This window comes from Lynx rufus, unplaced genomic scaffold (genome assembly GCF_022079265.1).
Source record: "Lynx rufus isolate CCGP_SWC_20201006 ecotype Redwood Valley unplaced genomic scaffold, mLynRuf1.p SCAF_1, whole genome shotgun sequence".
NCBI lineage: Eukaryota > Metazoa > Chordata > Mammalia > Carnivora > Felidae > Lynx > Lynx rufus.
In genome coordinates, this window is record NW_025814823.1 from 1,170,769 (window position 1) to 1,186,978 (window position 16,210).

At 45.6% G+C, this 16,210-nt stretch overlaps 1 protein-coding gene across 1 annotated transcript; it reads right to left on the reverse strand.

The window, feature by feature from the left end:
* Positions 1–14,497: 14,497 nt before the first annotated feature.
* On the reverse strand, positions 14,498–15,178 carry GJB2 (gap junction protein beta 2). The gene has a single exon (XM_047073894.1). The coding sequence runs from the start codon at positions 15,176–15,178 to the stop codon at positions 14,498–14,500; it is 681 nt and encodes a 226-aa protein (XP_046929850.1).
* Between the last annotated feature and the right edge of the window lie 1,032 nt (positions 15,179–16,210).

A 16,210-nucleotide genomic window follows, 5' to 3' on the forward strand; every position in this document is an offset into this window, starting at 1 on the left:
TAAAAAAGATAATGGGGCACGTCTGCAGGTCCAGGAAGAGATCACCTGGGTTGGTGCGAAGGACTTCACTAAGGAAGTAATAAAAGATGAGTTTGAAGGCACAGACCGGCACCAGATGCCAAGGCCCTTGGATGACAAACGAGTAAGGCAGGAATTTATCTCTCAGGCAACAGGAAATCCGGAAATCCTGGGAGGATTCTCTCACACTCCCCACCCATGCACGTGGGCCCCCAAGTGAAGAGATAGGATTCATTCATCTTCCCAAAAAGAGTGCGGACCGAGAGACTGATCATTCGTTAGAGTCAGGCAGGCTCGGAGATCTGCTGGGAATGAGTAGAACCAGGTCTATACAAAATCAGGTCACACAGAGACCAGAAGTCCCAGATTGGTCTGTGGGTGACAAGAGCAGTTGTGCAATTTTCCCTGGCTGCAGCAGGTGCAGACAGAATGAATGGTGAATCACTTCATCCTGGGGGATCACCATGCTAGGTGTGTCCAAAGGTCAGTGAGTTGAAGGATTGAGGTCTACGCCATGGGGTCTGGGGGGCGAGGTGTGAAGCTAGGAAGGGTGGTAGGCAGGGAGGACTGGAGGCTCTGAGGGCCTTGGGTAGAAGACCTAAGTGAATGGTAACTGTGGAAGCTGAGTGTACCAACTCATGGACTTTCTTGGGTATTTGCCATGTGACCAGGTTGAGTATGGTGTAATGCTATTAGGAGAAGCCGAAAAGGTATGGATTAGGCTTTTCCATTCCCAAAGGATACTCTGTGTAAGTTATAACAAGGGAAGAGAACAGGTTGGAGTGTTCTTTAGACTAATGCTTTACCTCATATGCTGAGAAGGGTTCCAGACTCATAGTTGGAATATCTTGGTCAGTGGGTGAAGAATGCCCACCTCTCCAAACTCCAAAGAGATAGGGCGTGGGAACTGAATATCAACACTGTCGGTGATGGGCTGGAGAAGGGGGGCACACCACCGACTGGATGGTGTCTCATGCACCTGGCCTCCTGACTGGGTTGAGGAGGAGGCTATGAGGGCCCTACAGTCCACTCAGCCCTTTGACATTGTTGACAGTTGGAGGGTGAAACCTCGCTATCAGAGACGTGAGAAACCAGGAGGGTCATCTCATTCCCTCTCCCCAACCCCTGACAGCTACCATTACATTTTCTGTCTCTGTGAAGTTTCTATTCTAGGTGCCTCATGTGAATGTTTCTTTATGATTTCTGAGTTAGAAAATGAAGAGTTCACTTCAAAGCTCTCTGCTTCTTTTTGTATCTTAGAAGTATCAGCTTTTCGGGGCGCCTGGGTGGCTTGGTCGGTTAAGCGTCCAACTTCGGCTCAGGTCATGATCTCACGGTCCGTGAGTTCGAGCCCCGCGTCGGGCTGTGTGCTGACGGCTCAGAGCCTGGAGCCTGTTTCAGATTCTGTGTCTCCCTCTCTCTGACCCTCCCCCGTTCATGCTCTGTCTCTCTCTGTCTCAAAAATAAATAAACGTTAAAAAAAATTAAAAAAAAAAAGAAATATCAGCTTTTCTCTCAATGACTAAGCTATTTTTCACTTTGAGGGTTGAAACAGAGAAGCGTGTTTCTTTGTATCCCTTTGGCTAAGAATTCCCCCCAAACACAGCAAGTTCTGGGCAGAGAGGAACCTCTCAGAGGTATTGAAGGAAGTTCCATATCATGTGACTATGATCCAAAAGAGTGGATGGAGATAATCAGAGTAGACGTCTACTCTGTGTGATATCCGGGCGTTGGCACATCATCTGATTATAGCAGAATCTCCTAATATGGTGGTAGGGATCTGATGGACAAGAAGACTCTGAATGTTCCAGAAATGATGGAACTTGAAAGTGGGTAAATAAAGGCAACGGAGGAAATCGAGAGGGTCTTTCAGTGGCCATAAGGGGCATCGGAAGAGGATGGCCGTGGACTTTGCTAGAGAGTGCTGACCCTGATTCTGGGTAAAGGTGTAGGAAGTGAGTGAGTCTCTGAGGGAAGCCCTGTGGTTGGCATTCACTGAGCACACAGTTCTTCCTCACTCAGCATCCTTCGAGGCTTTGTTCGAGGATGCCACTGCCAAGCATCCCCAGGCATGCCAGGCAGAGAGAACCACTCCTTCCTTTGTTCTGTGGATATAGATTCAACAGATATTTGGCACTGAATGGAAGAGGGGGGCTTCTGTGCTATCGTGGAAGTTCACTTAATCCTAGGTCTATGTTAGGCTTTGGTGAGAGGAATCCCCTGAGCGCCCCTCCCGAGTTCAGAACCAGGTGAGAAAACACAGGACAGGCAGGTAGACATCAAAATGTCAGCTCTATAAAGGCGGGACAAGAGAGCTTTTGATAGTTCTTTCTTCTTTCCAAAATAGATAGAATTAGCTACCTGCTCATTGACTGCTGGACTCTTCTGCAGGGGCACAGCCTGCCGGGTCAGCTGACCCCACAGCACAGAGCCGGCCAGAACGCACCCCTCGGCCTGCAGACAGACCAAAGTGGAATGGCCACGGGGCCTCGGGCTTCACTGGGCCCATTCCGTCTTCCTGACTGCCCCATGAGGTAAGTCTCTCCTCTCATGGAGACGCACGGATGAGACAGGAGAGGAGAGAGAGACAGGGACAGAACACCTTGAGATGCTGTTCCATCAGGAGCACCCCCATGGCGAGTGCTGGGATGGAGTGCCATTTGGAGCACGTCTCACACCGCGTGATAGCTGTCCTTCTGTCTCGGCTTTTCTTTCAGTGAAAGCTTTGCCAGCAGTACAGGTTGCCTTATTCACCTTTGCGCTTGGGCATTTAAGGGGAGAATCAACACACGTCAGCACTTCGTGGGTGTTGTTTGAGTAAGCGGAATGGGAAGGAGACAGGAACACCTCCTTCCAGAATCCAGGGGAACTCCTGGATGTCATGTTCTCCAATTGCTCGGGTGTGGGCTGGAGTGCCCTCAGGCCAAAGCAGTAGCATGGTTGACATGATTTTTCTGATCTCCCAGAGGATTCCTCCTGGCCTCCTTGTTGGGTTGGTTGCTGACCAAGTTCTTATGTGGCCTGCACCCTGGTTGGCTCACCCGTGTAGGCTCAGTGCCTAGTAGCTGGCCTACCTCCGCACGCACTGCCGTGTCGTCCGGACGGGGCATAGGCCTCAGCATTGCAGCTTCCCCAGTCCCTTCTACGCCTAGTTAAAGGCCCCAACCTGTTATTAGACCTTCCTCGCTGAGCACTTTTCTGCCCCTTCATTGGTTGTTGAGGAAGAAGCCTCACACCCTTTTTGGAAACTCATCCTAACCCAGTCTTGCCTGTGATTAGGACTGACTCAGAAGTAAAAATGCTTGCTGAATCACCACCACTTCCTAGAACACCCTAGCATTTTCATTAATTAAGGCCTCCCTGCCACATGTTGAATCACTCCAGCCTGGGATCTGAAATTAGGGTGCGCCCCAGGTGCAAGGGGCTATTTAACGAGCACAACTCCGTCTATGCTTTACTGGGACTCCGGAGCACAGGGCTCTTCCCGCCCTTCTCCTTCGGTGGCTGCGTCCTCCAGACAGGAGGAGTGCGAGCATATGGTACAAGATCAGTGTCCTTCTATTCGCCTTGGCATAGACATTTCAGAATTCAAACTCGCATACTCTTGGCGTTGTAATGGTGGTTTTTATTTTTTGTCTTCTTGTGTTTTGAAAGTACTTTCCTCTCAAACAAGCTTTTGTTAAAGCCACTGGTTCTACTCCATTTTGAAACCAGGCAATGTCCTCACGTTGAGTGTCAGTTGCTGAAATACTAGGAAAGCTTCACGTAATTTACCAGGTACATAAAAGTTTTCTTGGGCATATATTCGAAGTGACTTATACATGTGAAGGCCACAAAAGACCAAGGGTTTTCCGATCCTGATGGGGCCCCTTGCGGGCTGTCTTACTTTGGGAGCGTAGTTTGCTCATCTGTAATGAGGGGCCGCTGCTGTGTTAATAGCAGCACAGAGGTGAAATTCAAGCGAGAAGGAACAACTGTATCTGTGGAGGCCTACTCTGCGTCGGCTACCCGGCCAAGTGCTTTTCACGTTGATATTTTATTTTATTTTTATTTATTTATTTATTTATTTATTTTTCACGTTGATATTTTAAAAAATGAGTCTGAATGCTTAAAAAGTCAATGCAAGTGTTGGTTATTATAAATTGTGTAACCATGGGAGAAGTCTGCTTATCTCTCTGAACTTAATTTCTTCATCTGTGAATCCAGAATAATGCCACCGAACTCAAAGGGTGTGTCAGGCTCACATGGAATTATCCAAGTAAAGGTGTTGGGTGAAACTTATAAAGCAGCTTACAAGTGTTAGATATTATTATTGGTGTTGATGATAAACCTTTAAATACCTGCTCACAAATGAGTTCGACAGTCTTCTTCAAGGGATATATCTCTCCAATCTGGGTGGCGGTGGGGTCAATGACAGTGTGGCAGAGTATCTATGTATCCTATCCAACCCAGCCTGTAGCTACACCCTCTGATTAGTCCACACTGGCAATTTTCGAAGGGACTCAGAGCTCAGACCGGCACTGCTGATGAGCCCCTGGGGCTGCCATCGCAAAGTCTGGAGGCAGAGCTCTCACGCTCTGAAAATTGGCATGAGCGTTTTTCACGGTGTTTGTGTTTTGTTTTTAGAACCACGCATGCTTTGAGATCTTTCATCTTAAGACTCCTGATGGCTGTGAAAGAAATGCAAGTAGCCATTCTTGTGCTAGTCGCTCTACAGTGAGTAGTTTGTACCACGTGAAGTCAGCTCAAGAAATTTTAGGTTCCCGCCTGGAGGGTACCAGGGTCCCTGCTCACTTTCTTATTTCTAATTTCTACTGCTCGGGCTTGGAAGGTAGTCCTGTTTGGGTCTTCTTCTCTGTCTCACCAAATTAATCTGTTGGCAAGTTCTGATGATTAGTAGTACATTTTTTCGTACATATTTCTGCCTCTCTTTCACTAAATGAATTTGGCCCCATGCCACTGCATCTGATCATACCAGTAGCTTCCAGAGAGCGTCCCCGTCTCCCTTCGACCTTTCTTCTACAACCGCCCCGGAGTCAGAGTTATCTTTCTGGAGCCCTGCTTGGATTGTGTGCCTCTCCAGCCCTGCAACATTCAGTGGCTACCGGTTGCCTGCGAGACAAACTCCATCCTCTTTGCCTTTCTGCTTACCAGTCCCGGCCCCCTCCCCCCACTCTTCCAGCAGCCTCTAATACATACCCAGGCTTCTTCCTTTCCCTTTGCTCATGTCATTCCTCTACGTGAAATGTCCCCCTCCCATTTCCGTCTCACCCCCCCCCCCCACAGGGAGTTGTGAGCAATCTCTGCTTCCTTTGCTCTCATCTTCCTCCGCAAGGTCTTAGAGACCAGGACTGAGCTTCACAGGTCTTTAAGCCTCCTGCAGAGCTTTGTTGGGACGGAGCTGATGAATCTAGAATTATTTGGTGTTCTTTCAGCTAGTTCATCCTTGGGGTCAACTGGGTCTTCTCATGAACCTTCTGGGCTTTCTGTACCATTCTCTGCACAAGCATAAGTAACTCATAGAATCAAAAGTGCTGGACAGTTGCCAGTTCTCATCTGTTTTCCTTCTTTTTTGGGCAGGATCACATCTTAACTCTGTTCTGACTTTGTTAAGTTACCACTTGTTAAATGGACCACACTGTGCCAGAATGTGAGCTGCAGTTTGACCACAGACCACAAGAAAAAGTGAGATAGAGAAGCTCATTATCCACAGGTCGCGAGGCATGTGCACAGCATGCCTCGAGGGGCTACACAGGGAAGTCAAGTCAGGGTACAGGCAGAGAGAGAGGCAGGACCTGAGGCACCTGTCTTTATTAAGGCCCATGGATGGAGTTCTTTGGGTCTCTTGGGCTAAGGCTGGACTGGTCAATTCAAACCCAAAAAAGCTGAGTTTTGGTAAGCTCCATGGGGGTCTTATGTCTGGGGCCCATAAAGGGAAGCCCTGGGAGGTGGGGTGACTGTTTATCGCAAAGCCAGGAAAGTCATGGCTGGGCTGCTGTTTAGGGCATGCATGCACTTGCACGAGGGGCTAGGGTCAGTTTCAAGCCCCCACGGGCCAAGCAAAATAGTTGCCGAGGCAGCAGTACCCTGAGTAGCTTAGCTAAACACTTGAGGATCTCCCAGGCCAATAAACAAAATTATTTCCCCATTCATTACTAAGCAGAAGGAGCCCAGAAGAAATCGTTTAAAAAAAAAAAAAAAAAACTACAACAACAACAGGTGTTAATTCCCTGTTTCTCATAAACATGTTGACTTTGCTACTTCCTAGAGCATTGGAGCACCTTTTTGGAAACTCAAAGGTAGTTAAAGACTCCTAAGAATGAAAATCCTATGAAAAAAAATTCTGTTTATGATTTTAAATTTCTTGTACCATTTAAACAGCTGGAAGTTTGCTGGCTGTTGGGAGAAAATTCTTCCAAGTCCCCATACGCTTCTGGTTATAGAGGGTATGGTTATTATTCAAACTTTTGCCTCTGTTTGGGACATAAATGAAAAGCAGTCGAGATTACTAGAATGAATTCTAATTGATACCAGCTTTGGGAGAATTAACAACAACAGAGGAACAAAGAGACATGAGCCTTTAAGAGCTGGCCATGGGAGGGAACGTTCCCTTTGCCCCTACCATTTTTATCACTATTCCTGGCAATTATTTTTGTTTTGTTTTGTTTTGTTTTTAGTGGGGGAAGGACAGAGGGGGAGAGACAGAATCTTAAGCAGACTCCACGCCCGGCATGGTGACTGATGTGGGGCTCAGTCTGACGACCGTAAGATCATGACCTGAGCTGAAATCAAGAGTCAACTGACTGAGCGACCCAGCCACCCCTCCTGACAATAATTTTTATTTGTAATATTCTACCTGGTATGGGCTACAGAGAGAACTATAAATATTTCTGAGACTCGGAAAGGTCACTTCTAGCCACTTGAACAGGAGGCAGAGTCACTTTCTGGTACTTATTCCCTAAATGACTTGATCTGACTTGAACATGATTGTTTTTCTTAGGGCAGGGAAAGACTCAGCTGTGTGTTCAGACTTGTCTTATTAGTTTAATGTTTATGGTTAATATACATGGGCTTAGGAATTTATTTTGGTGCATTATAGCACTAATAAAATAGAATAGAGACGTTAATAGTGTTTGATGTGTTTCAGAGTTCAAAATACTTCTAAACATACTGTGATCACAATCAGTGTCTTTCAGTGGGGAACATCCATTGTCTCTTGTGTTGAGAAAAGAGATGTCTCTTTTCCCACTTTAAAAAGTTATGGTAAAATACACATAACATAAAATTTACCATAGTAACCATTTTTAAATGTACATTTTTAAGCACATTCACATTATCTTGCAACCAACACCACCATCCATCTCCAGAACTTTTCTTAATCCCCAGCTGAAACTGTTAAACAATTACCCCCCATCCCCCCATCCCTGGCCCCTGGAAGCCATCATCCTACTGTCTGTCTCTCTGGATTTGACTGCTCTAGGTGCATCCACAAAAGTGGAATCGTACAGTATTTGCCTTTTTGTGGCTTATTTCACTTAGTGTTCTCAAGTTTCATTCATGTTGTAGCATGTGTTAGAATTTCCTTCTTTTTTAGGTAAAGTAATATTTCATTGTATGGATGTACCACATTCTGTTTTTTCATCCATCTGTTAATGGATACTTGGGTTGCTCCTGCCTTTTGGCTACTGTGAATAACGCTGTTATGGACATGGGTGTTCAAATAGCTATTCAAATTGAAATCTTTCTTTAGGAAAAGGCAGGGCAAATGGGAAAAGGTTATGCTTTCTTGAGCTATTGTGACTCAAAATTGCCCTAAACCCATTTTTCAGGTTTTAAAAAGTAGATATCGCAATTAATAAGGAACTGGAAAAATTAAAGTGGACTATATTAGGTGATTTCCACCCCCCCTAACATAAGGAAATAAAATCAAATAACACTGAATCTTTAAAGATTTGCTGTGTTGATGTTAGATGATGAATTGAAAAAATTTTTCAAATAACACATTCACCTACCCATACAGATGAGTGTTGAGTAAGAAATAATCTCACCATGGCATTTATGGTCCTAGATAGTAAGATTTCAAAATTCAAGTGACAGAATGCTTAAATCTAAGGGAAAACCTAAATGGGAAATTTGTGGAAAGCCACTGACTATAACCATGAGATTATAGAAGTTTGTTAATATTGCTTATTATACTCTTTCGCAGAGGAAATATTATACGTTTATGTGTGAATTTTTGGTTTTCGTTTTTTATGGTCACCCTGACAAAACAACAATGGCTAGGTATCTACAAATTGGAAATACAAACCCAGAGCAATGGAAGCAATAGGGTTTTTAGGAAGGGGTAAGTGTGGCTGTTCGGGTGTAGAGGTTTTGTAAGAAACGCCCCACAGGCCCGGAGGGAAGCCACGGGGATGGGAAGGATGCCGCGCCCTGTAGTTACCCTTGTTGGCAGCAGATGGCAGCAGAGAGAGGCTTTGCACACCTCTGGGGGTTCTGGTCTGGACCGAGGGCTTCTGAGAAAAGGTTCAGTTATCACATCAAATAGTAGAAAAGGTCTTTGATAAGTTATTCAGCGTCTCCAAGAAATGGAAAAAGCCAAAGTAACCACGTCGCAGGTCTTTTCCTGGCCAAAGACAGCCATCTTTCATGATTTAGCTTTTTGTTTCTGAAGGCCCCCCAAGACAAACCATTTCACACTCTGTGCTTTCGGTGGTGCTTTGGTGTTCCTGCCTCACCCAGCTGGTTCCATACTGTACTTTTTTTGTGTGTTTTTTTTAAGTTTTTTTTCTTTAATGTTTATTTATGTTTGGTGGGGGAGGGGCAGAGAGTGAGGGAGACAGAGGATCCGAATCGACCTCTGCACTAATAGCAGAAAGCCCGATATGGGGCTTGAACTCACGAGCGAGATCATGACCTGAGCGGAAGTGGGTGCTTAACCGACTGAGCTGCCCACGTGCTCCCATACTGTACTGTTTTGTATGGTAACCGCCTCATACGCCTCTGTCCTCCACATTGCGACCCTTTAAAATCATCTTTGCATTTGCCAGAGGCTTAGACAATGCTGTGCACATAGAAGGAGCTCAATAGATGTGTTTTTTTAAAATGGATAATGAAATGGTAAATATTATTAAATATTTTTGTAAGATACTTCACAAAGTTGGTCATCATATCCATGCTATTAAGATGAAAACTTGTGAATTAGATGCAGCTAATTCACTCCAAACTCAAGTTATGCTGGTAGATGGACTGACATGAGTTGGAAGGAAATCTTGGGTGGTGTTCCATATACAACATTTTTGTTGGCTTAAGTAACTATAGAGAAAGCAGGCTAATTAAACTGACACATGACATAAAGTTGGAAAGAATTGCCAATAAGCTGAATACAGGGCTCAGAAAGATCTGGATGGACTAGAGGGATGAGCCAAAATCAGCAAGATGAAATTCGACAGGGAAAACGTTAGAGGCTTGTATTTAGGTTGGAAAAATCCATGTGACATGTAGTATACATTTTGATAGGAGGTGGGAGGCAGTGGGAAGAGAAGGGGAGGGGGAGTACTCTGTGAAAACTTGGCAACAGAGCGACTGTTCATGGACAAGGTGGCGGTTCAACAGTTTGTGGCTCCGTCATTCTATGGAATATTGTACATCTGTTAAAAAAAAAACAAAACAAGTTAGATCTATACATACCGACCTGGAAAGATTTCCAAGACGTATTACTAGATGAGAAGCTACCACGGAAAAAAGTATGTAAGAAATGCAAACCAAAGTAGTTATGTATGTATATCTCTATATCTATATACATCTGCCATTGCATAGAAAAAAGATTGGAAGGATGTACATTGAGATCTTAATACTGATACTTCTGAGTAGGACTATGAAATGAGACTTTCACTTGACTTTATATACTTCTGCGTTTCATTTTAAATGCAAATGTATTTGTATATTAATTCTGTAATTACATAAATCATCTTGTAACTGAAAGTGAGGAAAGGTGACGAGGCCGTTAAAAATCTCCCTCAAAATTAACGTGTGATACTGCGTCTAGAATAGTCACCCCAATGCTGGGCCACGCTGGAGTGCTGCACCTAGTGCTGGGCACCGTCCGCCTTCTGGAAGACACTGAAGGGGGAGCCTAGCAACCCCTGGCACACTTATCCCTGCTTGACTGCCAGAGGTTAGAAAATATGTTTTGTTCTCTCTTATTTGCTTGTACCTCGTAGGTTGGTACACAGTAGTTGCTTCATACTGGATGAACCAATGAATGACTGAGAAATGTGGGGCTATATAGCTGGAAAATAAAGTTGAGGTTGAACTTGGATCTGTTCTCAGCTCTTTAAGGTTCTTAAGTGGAAAATAGACTTCCTCTGGGTCCACCAGAGGGCAGAACAGATGCTGGAAAGCTGGTGTTATAAACAGGCAGATTTCTGCACAATAGGGAATTCTTCTGATGGCCTCCAGCCCCCTCCTTCTTTGGCCTCATCTCCTCCCAGTCTCTCCCTGACTCTGGTGTCCCGGCCTCTCTCTTCCTGGATGACTCTTCCCTGAGATATCCGTTTGGCTTGCTTCTCCTATGTCTCTTAGCAGAGAGGCCTTCCCTGACCACCCTACGTCGAACAGCGATTCTCATCGTCCCTGGCCCTTCCTAGTTCCCGTATGCACAGAAAGTTCCGCTGCACTTATCTGCAGCATATACAATCGACAGGGATTTGTTTGTAGCCTGCCTCCTTCAACATGAAGGCAGAGATTTTGTTTTGTTCGCAGTCCCGGTGCCCAGTAGTTCCTGGCACTCCGCTGGCCCTTGGTAAATATTGGCTGAGTAAATGAATAATTCGAGATGCGCAGGAATGGAATGGAGTGTCTCTAGAAGTCAGGACTTCTTCTTAACCCTATCAGCACTGGGGAAGATGGGGCGTCCCTATGGTGTTGGCTACTAGCTTCAGCAATTAAATGCACTGGGAGAATTCTAGAAGTCCAACCCACAGCCTTTGTGTGATAGGACTGTCTGCTCGCGGCCTTTGAGTATGATATGTTACCTCCCGGAAAGGCACCTTCCTGGTCCCTTCAATAGGAATAGTACTATCCGAAGGCCTAAGACTGCCAGAGAATCTGTGAGGGTTAAATGAGATCATACGCATAAAACACGTGGCAACAGAGACTAGCTAGATGAATGGACGCTTTACGACCCTGTTGACTTTTCTTTAATCACAGACTAACATAACTGTCGGAACCCTACCTTTTCACGCCATGGCTTTTGCACCCAGCCTCTCCTCTCTCTCTATTGTGCTTACGTCAGATTTAGTACAAATGTGCCATTTTTTCCCCAGCTTCCAGTTTGTCAAGCTCTGCTTGAGTCGTTTCTGTCTAAAATACCACCCATCATCTTTCCAGCTTGGGATCTATCTCATGGAACACAGATGGCAATATTTTGCTTAGCACTTCACTACGTAGAAAGCTTTTACAGAAATTGTCTTACTTAGCCTTCCATTAACCTTGGAAAGTACCAGTAAGCCCATTGTAAGATGAGAGAACTGAGGTCCGGAGAATTAAGTGAGCTCTTGCAATACCCACCAGACGCCCCTCTTGGCACGTTGCCTGCTGCTGTCTAGTTGACTGCTGAGGTCGGTGACAGCAGTGATGGTCAGCTCGGGCCGGGCCACCCTGGAGAATACTGCCTGCGTCCTCCTGAGTCGGCCCTCATTCACTCACTGCCAATTGCCACCCGCCTTTTGACAGTTGCGCATCTACGGAAGAGTTGAGACCACGAGTGCCAGCTTACTAGCAAACCTTGTGCCAGATAAATTGGCAGCTGGGCCGCACCCACCGTTTCACAAGCTTTCAAGGTCAAATACGTGGATGCCCAGCCAGTGCGGAGGCCCTGCCGGAGGCTGGCCGATGGCCTTGATGCAATCAGGCCGGCCCAGGGTCTTTTGGTGGTCCCTTTTGAAAAACAAAAACAAAAGCCCCAGAGGTTTTTCTTACCTAGCACAAATGATAAATTCGAGATATGTACTGAGGATTAAATTCATGTTCAAAGTTCAAGCTCTAATTTTCAGGCGTGTGGCCAGACCGCTCTATAAGCTCTTCAAAGTGGTCAGTAGTGATCTGGAATTATTTTGGTCTAGTCTTTTAAAACCTTGAGAGTAACAACCTTCACAGCTTATAAGAATGAACACATCTATCTTAAAAATCGTGCGCCGTTTTAACAGCCTGTGTGCAGAGCACTTTGGAAGATGACCAGGGACTATTTTTCTCTTTTCTATTACCTGGATGAAAGTTGGCTATTTTTTTGTCCTCTTAAATCCATTTAGAAAGCCAGCGCATGGCATACGGTTCTCCATAAAAAACATTCCTAAGTATTTATGTGTAAAATGCTGAGGTCCTTGGGCTCAAGGTTCCTCTTACTGAGAAGCCAGAGCCGCTGCTGGCCGGCTGGGGGAGAGCCCCTGGAGGCAGGCAGGCCCGCAGACAGCAAGCACTCCCACACACAGGACAGGCTGGCCTGCCTACGGGCTTATTTCCCTTAGAAATGGGCGATAAGGAATGCAGAGCAGCTTCATCAGACCAGATTCGATTACCTACAGATATACAGGAAGTACATCTCCCAGAAAAGACCCCTTACAGAATTTTTCTCATGCCTCAGCCGAACTTCACCATGAATGACATTTTCAGCTCCCGTGATTCTTCTAGGAGCCAAACCGGTCACGTGAACCCAACTTGGCATCCTGCAGGTTACAAATCCGGTCCACACGTCGTGCTGCACGTGTGTTTGTCAAAAACCTGTTGGAGGTGAGCATGTGGCCGGACAAAAATACTCTTTCCCCCTCTCCTGTCAATCTTTCTGGTGACAGAGGCTTTCCCGTACCCGGGCAGAAGAATCCCAGGATGGTGGATAGACACCCTGGTAATTTACCGAGTTGGTGTTATAAAATATAAAATATTAACATAGAACACTGGCTATGGGTTAAAATGAAATCTGCTCTTCTATTAAAAACTGTAAGAGATTTTAAATAGTTATTTTACGAATTAATTATATTTAATATTTTAAATGACATTTGAGACATTACAAAATTATTTAGTTACAAGCATGTAATTAAAGCTATGATTTATTATTACAAAATGTTTTTACAGTGCTATTCTTGGCGACAGAAAAGTGTTTACCCTCATGAAAGTATGTCGAGTACCATTTTTTGGAGACCATGTCAAGCACAGTGATAATATTAGGGTCCAGTTTGTCCCATAGAACACCTAAATATTTATCTAAACTCTAATTTCTATTTAAAAACAAATGCCTACCAATTCTATTTTCACTTAAGAAAACCGGATGCTAAAGAGGGAAGCAAACTTTTGAAGTAGACGAAACTCATTTTTAATCATTAGAATTTCGAGTCCATCTAAATTCTTTAAAAATTTGTTTCCATCTATTCTTTAAAAACAGTAACTACCACTCCCCCCATTTTGTTCTGCACCATTAAATTGTACTGTGGCAATGAAGCATTTGCAAGCAACCTCTTTCAATCAGTGCTCCCACTGTTGACCACAGTAATGGAAAGGGCAAACACTGTAGAGAGGGTGGCTTGCCCCAGCCTGTAGTCAGTAGTAGCTGGTGGTCCATCCAGCGTGTACTTCTCATGCAAAATTACACCTAAGTTTTTGAAATAAGGCTCTTTGCTAATAATACAAGCCACCCCTAAGAACTTCTAGTTCGTTCCACGTGTGAGAGGCTGAAATGCTTTTACGGGCTACGTACCACAATGAATACAGCCACCAGCCTCGCAGGGGCGCTGCAAATCACTCATAACTGAAAGGCTCTATTTTAAACTCAATGACAGTATCTAATTGCACGCCGTTTGCATATCAGAATCTGAGCCTTTGAAATAGGGTGAACGTATCATGGTTTTCAGAACATCTTACAGATCAAAAGAACATCTATCCCATTTTAAAGTTTTCACTTAAAAAAGCACAACACAGTTTGAAGCGTTAGATAACCCTGTCCATTGTTACAGACTAAAACTCCCCAAGCGAATAAAAGAACCAAGAATCTCTATGTTCACCTTTAATTCAGGGAAAACGGCAAAGAGACCCTTAAGGAGATCAAGCAAACCTTCTCAGCATCCTCTTTAGAACCTGGCGTTTCTCTCCTTTCCTCCAAGAAAGAGAAAGAAATGCTGATGTCCTTTGTTTAAAATAGGAGACAGCCTACACCCACAAGCCCTAGCGGCACGGGGCCTCACTGGAACTAATTTTAGTGAAAATCAGTATAGGCACAGAATCGTGCCTTTGTTTTCAAGCTTTAGGAGAGGAGAGCTCTGTTGGAGGCATCTGGAGTTTCACTGACATCCAGAGCAGTTTCAAATGGTTGCGTTTAAGATAGGAATCTGTATCTCGGGAAATGCTGGTGACTGTGCCTTGACAGCAAAGCACCTGTCTGTGCCTCCTCCTTTTCACCCTCTCTTTTATCCACTGGCTGGGTAATGCGCTAAACTGGTTTTTTGGACTTTCCAGAACAATACCTAATTAGCAAATAACACAATTCGGTGACATTCAGCAGGATGCAAATTCCGGACACCGCGATCATGAAAACCGTAAAGACGGTCTTCTCCGTGGGCCTGGAAACAAAGCAGTCCACTGTATTGGGACAAGGCCACGCGTTGCACTTCACCAAGCGCTGCATGGAGAACCCGTCGTACATGATGTAGAAGACGTACATGAAGACCGCTTCAAAGATGACGCGGAAGAAGATGCTGCTGGTGTAGGTCCACCACAGTGACCCTTCGATGCGGACCTTCTGGCTTTTGATCTCTTCAATGTCCTTAAATTCATTCTTTATCTCCCCCTTAATGAACTTCCTTTTCTTCTCGTGTCTCCGGTATGCAACATGCATGGCCACCAGGAGAGCCGGCGTGGACACGAAGATCAGCTGGAGAGCCCAGAGTCGGATGTGAGAGATGGGGAAATAGTGATCGTAGCACACATTTTTGCACCCCGGCTGTAGAGTGTTGCAGACGAAATCGGCTTGCTCATCTCCCCACACTTCCTTCGCGGCTACGACAAGGATCATAATGCGGAAAATGAAGAGGACGGTGAGCCAGATTTTCCCGATGCTGGTGGAGTGTTTGTTGACGCCCCCCAGAATGGTCTGCAGCGTGCTCCAATCCATCTCCTCCGGGCCGTGTGTGCTGGAAGAGGCAAAGCGAACGCAACACAGGCGTGACTCGTCAGGACGGAACTGGGAGACCTCTCGGGGTCCCCGGCGAGTGAGCACTCTTAAGCCTCCTCGCGAGCAAATCCCAGCTCTTACGCAACCTCGCCCCAAACGATGAAAACAAAACCGGCCCAGCTCGCTGTGGGATTAGACGCATGGTTCCCAAACCACCCGGAACGCGTTCGTATGTGTTGTCCAGCAAAGACGAGCGTGTTCCCGGGAAGAATTCACCCCGTGCTCGGCACGTAACAGAGATGCGGGGGGTGGAGGAGGAGCGCCACGGCAAAAGTACTTGCTGACTTAAAGGCGCTAATTAGTGCTGCCCGAACTCCGCACTCTGCGGACTGCGCGGGTCACTCAGCACTTGAACGGGACCCGCCTGTTACTTCTGCCCGCTAGCCTCAGGTTTTGGACGGTACCACCGGGACCGAGGCTGGCTGAGGCCGGCCTTGCCTTAAAGGCCAACAGACCAACTCCCTGCGGAGCTACCCGCCTTGAAAACACTTCGGTTCGCTTTCATGGATTTGGGATGTAACAGTGAAATGACTGTTACCGATGGTAAAGTTTACATTTGAGGCACTCCCAGGTTAAAATTTCACGGAAGGCTTCGCTTCCTTTTTCTATATGAAAAGGAACAGGTCAGAATTAGTCTCCCCATGGAGGAAAGCCACCATGCATGGATTTTTGCACATACTTTCTGTGTCTGGATGGGTGGTCCTCACTGCCACGGTGGGGTGGGACTGATTTGCTCGGTTTAGTACTGAGGGATACAGCTGTTTGGTGACGGCTGTAATTGTGCATTTTTCATTGTGGGTCATGGTTTTAATTTACAGGCGTTTCTAAAGGTGCACATTAAGAAAAAGGACAGCAAATTTAACTCCGTGATTCCCCGGTCACCGGCCCTACAAGATGAGTCACTGTATTGAAGTTCAGAACCAAAGCCTGCTACTCATAGAAAAGGGATTTGGAGAAGCCTGTGATCAATCT

What these genes read in the sequence shown, in the direction of transcription:
- GJB2 (XM_047073894.1), bottom strand. Translation starts at nt 15,178, where the DNA reads ATGGATTGGAGCACGCTGCAGACCATTCTGGGGGGCGTCAACAAACAC.